Source organism: Salvia hispanica, chromosome 4 (genome assembly GCF_029641045.1).
Source record: "Salvia hispanica isolate PSC_SH4W2 chromosome 4, Shi_PSC_v1, whole genome shotgun sequence".
In the NCBI taxonomy this organism is placed as follows: Eukaryota; Viridiplantae; Streptophyta; class Magnoliopsida; order Lamiales; family Lamiaceae; genus Salvia; species Salvia hispanica.
The window spans coordinates 5093258-5103183 of NC_142695.1; the positions used below are offsets into that span (position 1 = coordinate 5093258).

The 9926-nt window shown below is 34.2% G+C and overlaps 2 protein-coding genes across 2 annotated transcripts; one reads left to right on the plus strand and one right to left on the minus strand.

The window, feature by feature from the left end:
* The first annotated feature begins 1263 nt into the window (after positions 1–1263).
* On the plus strand, positions 1264–4631 carry LOC125198304 (protein ECERIFERUM 26-like). The gene is made up of 2 exons (XM_048096680.2): positions 1264–1823; positions 3567–4631. Exons 1-2 carry the CDS (start codon positions 1392–1394, stop codon positions 4422–4424), a joined length of 1290 nt encoding a protein of 429 aa, XP_047952637.2. The 5' UTR covers positions 1264–1391; the 3' UTR covers positions 4425–4631.
* A 2965-nt stretch (positions 4632–7596) lies between these two features.
* Positions 7597–9285, minus strand: LOC125196803 (chaperone protein dnaJ 20, chloroplastic-like). The gene is made up of 2 exons (XM_048095430.2): positions 8839–9285; positions 7597–7896 (listed from the first exon to the last, which is right to left on the minus strand). Exons 1-2 carry the CDS (start codon positions 9268–9270, stop codon positions 7759–7761), a joined length of 570 nt encoding a protein of 189 aa, XP_047951387.1. The 5' UTR covers positions 9271–9285; the 3' UTR covers positions 7597–7758.
* Positions 9286–9926: the final 641 nt, after the last annotated feature.

A 9926-nucleotide genomic window follows, 5' to 3' on the forward strand; every position in this document is an offset into this window, starting at 1 on the left:
TCTGATAAAAAATTACTCCCTCCGTTCCTATGAAGCTAAGGTGTTTATTTTCGGTATGAAATTTAAAAAAATATGTTAAAAATGAGTTAAATAAAGGAGAATAAAGTAGAAAGGAAAAATATAAAGAAATGAATAGAGAATAAAGTAAGAGAGAAAAAAAATTAGTCATTTTTACTAAAATAGAAAATAACTCACCTATAATGAGATAATAAAAGAGGGAATACGGCTCACAGACTTTACTCACAGAGAACGAAGAGGGTAAAAGAAAAGAAAACATTTACCAAAATATCACGTTTTGCTAAAATTAATGGATGCGCTAGCACAATATATTTGGAACAATTTGAATACAAAATGGAATAAATGCCAAGAACGCATGACAGTCGTCAAATTTGTGTAAAAAAATTGTCATATCAACGGTCATTCTCATTAAATTGTGGCTGTAAATGTGTGTATATAAATTATGCAAACCACCCACCGCTCACCAATACTCTTAAATGATCATCTATAATGTACGCACACATGACATGATATAAGATTAATCACATCAATAAATTGGATTTTGAACTCTCGTTGAATTGAAATGTTAGTTTATTAGAATGACAATCTTTTTTTGTACACTCTTAAATGTGGGATGGGAGGATTACTTTAATGATGCATGTGTGAGCCTTCTTGTGAAAAAGACGTGTAGTACTTAAGAGTTTATTTTTTAAAAATTATTTTCCTGTTTTGAATTATAAATTAGTTGAATTAATTTGCTTTCGTTGTCAAATAGGGTTGGACATTGTGTTTGGATATAATTCAATTTCCTTTAAGAGATTGAGTTTATCTTTTCGCTTCTACTAGTAATAGGATTTTGTGTTGCCTATATATAGGCCTTATTATTAGTTTTAATGGTAGTGTTTTTTGAAAATTTAATAAACAAGATTTGGAAACCGGTGTTTGTCGATTGGTTAGTTTCGCTTCTCTCACATGTTCAGTCATTCTGGAGAGCGATTTGACATCATTAATATCTTAATTTTGTACTCGTAATTTTATCAATACTACATTGTAAACATCACCGGCCCTTATAAGGCACAAGTGCACCCTACATAACTAAATCATATTGTTTGTGGTCAATTATTAAGAAGCTAGGAGTAGAGTGAAACAAACTAATTAATCTATATATGCCTACTAAAGTACTATCTACCTATAAATTAGTTATATAAAACCTTATTAAATGACAAATAATCTCAACTATAAATCTATTATGTACGACACCAATCACATGTCACATTGTGGAAATCTACAACCTATATCATTGGAGAACAAATCCATTTTCTCTCCTCACAAACTCTCCTAGCTCACACACCACAAAACCCTATTCAAATCAACAAATCACAAATTAAAAAAAAATGGTGTCTTCTCCCATTACTGAAGGCCTCATATACGATAAAAAACTATCCTCGGTCGGGCCGGCCTATGCGACCGACCCGGACTTAGTGCACGAGCCCGGCAACTTGGACTTAGCCATGAAGCTCCACTACCTAAGAGGAATCTACTACTTTGAGAGGCAAGCTTTTGAGGGTTTGAGAATCCTTGCCATCAAGGAGCCCATGTTTGACTGGCTTAACAAGTACCCGGTCACGTCGGGGCGCTTTCGCCGGGCCGAATCGGGCCGGGCCTATATAAAATGCAATGATTGTGGGGTGAGATTTCTTGAGGCCAAATGTGACAAAACTCTAGAGGAATGGTTTCAAATTCGGGATGCATCTCTTGAGAAGCTCCTTGTTTCCAACCAAATCATTGGGCCCGAACTTGGATTTTCACCTCTCGTTCTTATTCAGGTATGATTTATAGTTTTATGGTGCAATTTTTTTTTAATATTTTTTTTTGACAATTTTAGATTGTTATTTTTTTTTTCTTTTTTTTTGTTTGATAAAGTGTTGGAATGAATATTTTGTTTGTTTGGCAGTGGGAATTAATCTCTTATGTGATTGTTCATTGGCTATTTCTGGCTAAAATTATTAGGCTTTTGTTTTTAGGATGTTTTGTTTCTTTGCTTTTCCATGGCTTACAAAACCTTTTCTAATTTAGATGGGGATTGAAAATTGAAACCACCAACCACACAAGCATTGATTATGTATCCCTTTTATAAAGTAAATTTATAAACAATTGTGATTTACGATAAGTTCATAGCTTTGCTTAATGAAATTAGGTTAAATATACATGGTTTGAATCTCATAGGTGCGAAAATTACTCTCAATTTTTAAAATGAGACACTTATGTATTGGGAAATAAGACAAAAGTTAATTAAAATCGAAAAATGTGTACAAGACTAGAAGATAATGGTACGTTTCACCGTGACATTGTGAAGTTTTTGTAAACGTATTGCCAGAAAAATTTATATGTTTGGCCAACATATTGTAATAAAGCATATTTTATAAGCTCGCAACAAAAAAAAACCCCTCAATTAATTCGAGAACGCCACTTAGTTAACCATAATTAATTCGAGAATGCAAATATATATTAAGTCGAGAATGTCACTTAATCCAGACAGCCAAATCTCTACTCTAGGCACCATTACTTTTACCCGGTATTTATATTATATCCGAACGCTATTTTTTTCGGAATATTCATTAACAGGAAATATTTAATTATTCAGATGTTTTTTGAAGTACTCTATGACAATTTATATTATTTTTTATTTTGTTTATTACTCTATCACATGTTACTCGCACATTTCTATTTTCGCTCGTCCCAAACTACTTATACTATTCTATTTTAAGTAAAATTTAGGGTATTTGGTTTGTATATTAGAGTTAATTAAGTGTTCTTTTATAAAGTGGAGTTGTTTTTGTTACATTTAAAATACTCGTAGTTTAATTATCTAAATTTTAATCCCAAATGTATGATCTAAAATGCAAAGTGTGAGTAACATGAGACGGAATGAGTACTATTAACGTGGTTTACAAGCAAAATGTTATTGTTTGTAAATCTGTTTTGAAGAAAATACTTTCCTTATTCTAAACTACTAATATAGGCAAGTAGATGAATTGAATCTAAAAGAAAAGTATAGTATACACGTGTAAATAGGTTTATTTATTTCATTTATTTTAGGGGCCGTTTAGTTGGTAAGGGCAATAAATTAAATTAAGACAATACAGCTAGCTAGCAAGTCGCCTAAAGAGGGTTTCATTTATTATTAGTTGTTGAGTTTTGTTTGAAACATTTATTTCTTTTTCTTCTACTTATAGCTTTTTAATAATTTGTATTTACGTGCACTTCATATATGTTTCTAAATTAGCTCAAATATACATACATCTGAGTATAACCGTCTCTATTTTCTATCTTTTACCTTTTCAATTATAATTCACGCACACTTATTCCAAAAATCTTGATTCCGCTTCTATTAATTTTAGAGAATCGTCTTATTAACTAAAGTGGGTGATTCACCATTCCAATAGTTAATCGATGGACATGCCTACCTCAAAATACACAACATTATTATAAACTTATAAATTCATATTTTTACATATACAGAGTAACTAAATGTACTTATACATTAACATTATTAAATTATTTTGCAGTTAACCAAATTTAAATGTGGCGGAACTTCAATGGGCTTAAGCTGGGCCCATGTTCTCGGCGATGCATTCTCCGCCGCAGAGTTTCTAAACATGTTGGGCCGCCTTGTTGCTGGACAAGATCTGGGCCCTCCATTCGGCTTGGCCCAATCTCTCACAAAATCAGTGATCTCCAACGACCTGCTAAAAGTCGTGGAAGATCCGATCGCGGTCAAACGGGTCGAACCGGTTGGTGATAATTGGCTGACACCCACAAAATTCAAATTAGAGCCATTCTATTTTGATGTCACCCCAACACAATTGGCCCATCTCCAATCAAAAGTAGGCCCTAAATTTGGCCCATTTGAGGCCATCTCAGCTATCACTTGGAAATGCATTGCCAAAATTAGGGGCCAAGAAATGGGCCCAAATGTTGTGACAATATGCAAGAAAAGTGAAAAGGAGAACAAGGTTTATGGCATGTTGGGTAACACACAAGTTGTGAGTGTGGTGAAGGCTGATTTCCCCATAGTGGATGCTGAGCCTAGTGTGTTAGCTAAACTGATGAGAGAGGAGGCCTTTGATATAAGAGATAAAATTAATGAGGCTATGGAGAGAGAAAATGGAGTGGTTGATTATGTGGTTTATGGGGCCAATTTGACATTTGTGAACCTTGAAGATGCCAAATTTTATGATTTTGAGTATAGGGGGCAAAAGCCGGTCCGTGTTAGCTACCGGGTTGATGGAGTGGGCGACGAGGGGGCGGTGTTGGTGCTTCCGGGACCGAACGAGGGCGAAGGGAGGGCGGTGGTGGCTATCTTGCCGGAGGAAGAAATAGGAGGGCTTGAAGCGGAGTTGAAAAAGGAAGGGCTTATTGCATGACCAAATTTATTTTTCTAGGGCAATAATGTGTGCACTAATATTTATCACGTGTGATGCACCTATTATTAGTTTTCTAGGTTTGTGGCTTTACCAATATCTTTGTTATCATGGTCTACTGAATAATGCTTGTCGACGATGGAATGATTTTAATTAGTTTTGTAATTTGTCTAATTTGTAAAATTAATTAAAATCAATATTTTTCTAAAAGTGCGTGCGTGCGCTTGCATGACTTGCTACATATTTGTTGCTCCCTGGTTGAAATTGTGACAATTTTATTTGCTTGGCAAAATAGCAAAATGATCTAATTGGTTTTTAATGATGTGTGAGAAGAAACTTTGAATTGATTTGAAGATGTTCTAAAATTTTAGGGATCTTTGATTAGCCCTCGTTGAGCTCACGATTATGCTAAAACGAAATCGAAGATTAATGTGAAAATTATTATTTACATATTAATATATTTAGAAAACCAAATAGGAAATTCTCCTAGTAGTATGCAATCTCAATATGATCAATGATCTTTGTATGTCTAGATGGTCAACAAAAGATGAATTAATATGTAGAATTCAATTTTATTGTTTTTATTGATGAAGAGGAACAACTCTAGAATTCAATTTTATTGTAGAACATAAAACTCAAACACACAGTATGTCATTTTTAGATAACATGAAGGTCATTTTTAGTTCGTTTTAATTACTTAAAATGATTAAAATGATACCTGTATTTTAAAAATCTGAATTTTCTAAAATGAACTAAAAATGCATTTTAATAATATACTCCCTCCGTCAGCGAGTAAGAGTGCCGTTTTTCCATTTTAGTCCGTCCGCGAATAAGAGTCTCAGTTCAATTTTACTATAAATGGTAATAGGGTCACATTTTCCACTAACTCATTCCATTCACATTTTATTTAAAAGTAATACTATACAAATGGGATTCCCATTCAACTAACTTTTTTCCACTTACTTTTCTTAACATTTCTTAAAATCCGTGCCGCCATGAAATGAGACTTTTAATGGCGGACGGAGGATAGTTTACAATAATGCAATTTAGTAGTAATAAAATAATAGTAATAATGCCTTAATTAATTTGATGAAAATCGTTACGGCACTGCCTTGATTGATATGTGCAGTGTGCATACTACGCAAGTGAATGTTGCTAGTTGCTACGATTCTACCTAATCATGTCCATATGCAATTGTTCATTTAAATCAATGACGCTTTCTTCTCTTGACAAACGTAATGATACAAAAACAGAAGATCCAGATAACTTTTTATTAATAACCATTTTCTATTTACGGAAAACGATATTAACTTACTCAAGATGTTATCAAATAATTAATAAATAACAAGTTTTCACACCCTACAAATCTATTAATATATGTGATCAAATCTCTTAGAAAATTCTTATTCCCACAACCGAACATGTTCCGTTTAACCATCTAATTTTTTAACTATTGCAATAGAATTGCTTTCTTTCTCAATGATAAAGATCGTTAGGTGGCAGAAGCCATCATGAATTAATAAAGTGATCAAATTAATTAAGAATGTGATCAGATCAGCTAACTTATGGTTTATCAAACTATGGGTAGGTAGTTGTAGCCATCACACTAACTAAATAAAGACTAAAGAGTACTCAAGATTAAGAGATTAGTTGACTAATTTGGCTTAATTTCCTTTAACCAAAGAACATTTCAACAATTGTGACGTGTCTCCAATTAAAACTTCAGAGACTTTATTTTTGTGGCGTGCTTATATTTCTTTTCATTATCAATTTAAATTTTAGTACTATTATTAATTACGTCAAGTGACGTTCAAAATTCTTCATTTAAAAGACTCAACAATGTTTTGAAGATTCACAACCATAAAAAAGAAAAGAAAAAAAGAAACGGTTAAGTTTTTTCTTTTTTTATTTTATTACAAGAATACTTTTATTGAGGTGGAAATAATACTCTCTCTGATCTCTATGTGAAACCTTAGAATATAAAATTGAAACCAGACTTAATTGTATGGTTGTTAATAATTGCAAATGTCTCATTTTCCCGAATTCAGAAGCCAAGTGTAGAAAATAGAAACCATAAAAACCTTGTAATTATCTACATATATGTGAATAAACCAATATTTTGAAGAAGTCGTATTCCCTCTAGAGACTACTGTTCCTGGACATATGCAACCTTATACATCAAATGATAATAATTGAAGAAGCAACTTGCGTATGGAAATTGTCTCACCATAACTTCATTGAAAAAGACAATCCAATACCAATAGGGATATTTTCCCAATTCAACGACTTTTTTAAAAAGCAATATTTATGGTACAGTATGTGATTCAAAATTAATTACGAATATAAATTAGGAACTTTTTCAGCTCTTATATTATGAAGATCTACGTTGAATTCGTCCCTTATTGATCGAATTCGTGGTTCATAGTTGTGAATCTAACTAGAGGTAGATTTCTAATTAAACCCTTAATTTATCATGAGAATGGAACCATTTTCCGTTATTTGGATCAAGAATATCCACAATAAATACATCTTTTATTATTAGGGATAATTTCTATTGAGTAATAACTTTTAGTTAATTCTGACTAATATAACTTAACTTGCTAGCTCATAACTTGCTAGCTCATTAATGCAGTGCATTAAAAATGTCAATACGATCACATTAACATTTTAACATAAATTTGTGTTGACATTCTAATATACTGTGTTGACATTTTCAATACACTACATTGATGAGTTAGCAACAGATCACAACTATATGATTGTTGCCCTATCATATTGTACTATGATTTTGTCATACTAGTATTTATTTCAATTTTAACCATCATAAAACAAATACAAAAATTTAAAACTTATAATTTTATATTCCTTTTCAAAAATTATGAGATTAAACAAAAGTCAACAAACATTTATAATTTAAATTACAATTATCCCTTTTATGTATGCCACAATCCCCTTCCCAAACACACATGCTTGAAAGGATCGTTTTCATTTAGACTCAATTAAGCTTGTAAATAGTATATTGGAAACAAAAGGTCAAATCTAAATTTACAAAACTAAGGTGAAAATAGCATTAGTTTGGCCGTGCGCTTGGTGTCACCAATATTCCAGAAGTTGAAATCAAGGGCGAAGATATTGAAGTGGAGTAATACTCAGTAATAGTTAAAGAGAACTCTGATGATAGAAGACTATTTACATATATATTCAGATACAATTACATCGTGCTTCGCGTTCATATTCGTGTCAAAACTACGTCGTACCATGGTTTGCCTTCTTACCAAGCATAAACCAGACACCCCTTTCTAAACCAGCAAAAAAAAAGAAAGGTAGAAGAAGGCTACTATACTCCGTTCCTCTCTCTGCGCATCCTTGCACCCCATGACATGCCATCGGCATTCTCCTTTTGCACGCTTCTTCTCTTGAGCTCTGACAACTGAGACTGCCACCGATCCTTCCACTCGCCTCTGTCCTCCATTTCCTGATTTCAAACGCGTTGTTAGACAGCAAGTACTTGAAACTAGGAGTGACGAAACAAAACCAAGCATCTAAAACATGTATCCCAGCAAAATCAAGATCTTAAAAAGTAGTATCATTAGTGCTCCACACACAAAGTCAATCCTAAGTTCTTGGTTAAGATTCGAGCATGAAGTCAAAGAAGGGGTGAAGCGAGTAGGTGTTTGTTTGGTGGATTGAATACTTTGATTTAGTCTCACATATGTTGTTCGGTTGGATGGACACATCTCAATGCTTCGTATTAGTATTGGCTTATGAGTCATGGACTCCCCTGTGATAAAATAGAATTATATTTGGGTAATCTTTGGTCAATTCAATCTTTGGAGTAATCTCGGACCGGTTTAATATTGAGTAGCCGAACACCCTCGAGCAGATAAATCAGCACAATCAACACTCATAAACACACATATACTATGCAGTATCTAGCTTAGAGTCAACTTAATCAATAACTCATTAGCTAATAATTCTTGTGATTAGAGAAACTGAGAAAGAGACACTTGGAAGAGGACCATATTTTCAAAAGAAGTAGAACTTAATGGCTTCCACTCCCTACTTTTTACAGAGGAAGCCAATAAACTACTAATAGATATGCATATATTCTACTTTGGTTGAACAAACCTGGATTCAAATAATTTTTTACAACGATAAAATTCAATTCATACTTCAACTACCTTTACTGTAAAACAACAATCAGAATGATAAAAGTAATATTTATCCACAAATATCATATCAGATAAAATTGCATAATTCAATTGTAAAACAAATAGAAATATTAGCGAAATCAATACTAGAACACTGACAAAAATATAGATCCAACAAAATCCCCAAAACAGAAACCCCTAATTCAAAAACAACAAAACACAATGTGAAATGAAACAAAAAATTGAACAATTTAACGGAGACTAACCTCATCGAATCTGCCGTTGCGGCGGGCGGCGAAGGCGAGGTGGAGCCCGGAGGCGACGTGGTGGTCGTACAGCGCCCGGCGGCGAGGATCCGAGAGCGTCTCGTAGGCCTCCTGCACCTGAATGAAGCGCTGCGTGTGCTCCTCCACCAATTCGGGCGGAGAGACGTCGGGGTGGTACTTCCGCGCCAGCTGCTTGTAGGCCTGCTTGATCTCGAGCAGGGAGCCGGTCTCCGGTATGCCGAGAAGGTCGTAGAGAGTCATGGCGGCGGCGGTTTCGGAGACGGTGGCGTTGAGCGCGGATCGGATGTGGAGCGGGGCGGGGCGGGAGCGGAAGGAGATGGAATGGGGCGGGTGGTGGTGATGGGGGCGGGTGGAGCGGGGGAAGGAGAAGCGGTTTGTGGGGAGCGGGTGAGCTATGTGAGTGCTGCTCATTTTGGGGAAATTTGGATGTAATTTCGAAATGATTATGCTTTCCACTCAACTTGGAGTTCGTCTTTTTATAGCGTCTTTTTTAGGTATGCATATGCACCTCTTAAAATAGAGAAGAGAGAGACGATAATATATACTCCATCCGATTAATTGTCAGTCTTTGACCGGACACGAGTTTTAAAAAATGTAAAAAAAAATTGGTTCAAAAATGTAGTGGAATGTGAGACCTACTTTTTATATTAGTTTTATAATAAAATATGAGTGAAGTGAATTAGTGGAATGTGAGACCTACTTACCATTTAAGGTAAAAATGATGTGTGATAATTATTGAGGGATGCACCGAAATGGAAAAGAGTGTCAATTAATCGGGGACGGGAGGGAGTATTTTCATTTGTTCTTTGTCCCAAATACTATACTAATACCTTTTTCGTCCACGAAGAATATGCATTCTTTCATTTTTACTGATTCTCACAAGAATATGCACTCTTTCCTTTTTAGTCCGTCTTTGTAATTTACAAAAATGTCTTTTCTCTTTAACGAAGTGAGACCCTTTCTCTACTTTCAATACTTTAATTACTTTTTCTCTCTACTTTTATTTACTTTATCAATTTTACATTAAAACTCATGCCGAACTCAAAGTACATATTATTTAGAAATGG

Bases quoted from the DNA above. Each gene is read 5' to 3' on its own strand.
- LOC125198304 (XM_048096680.2), top strand. From the start codon at position 1,392: ATGGTGTCTTCTCCCATTACTGAAGGCCTCATATACGATAAAAAACTA. The intron at 1,824-3,566 runs GTATGATTTATA...ATTATTTTGCAG, and splicing joins CACCTCTCGTTCTTATTCAG to TTAACCAAATTTAAATGTGG.
- LOC125196803 (XM_048095430.2), bottom strand. From the start codon at position 9,270: ATGAGCAGCACTCACATAGCTCACCCGCTCCCCACAAACCGCTTCTCC. The intron at 7,897-8,838 runs GTTAGTCTCCGT...GTTTGAAATCAG, and splicing joins GCAACGGCAGATTCGATGAG to GAAATGGAGGACAGAGGCGA.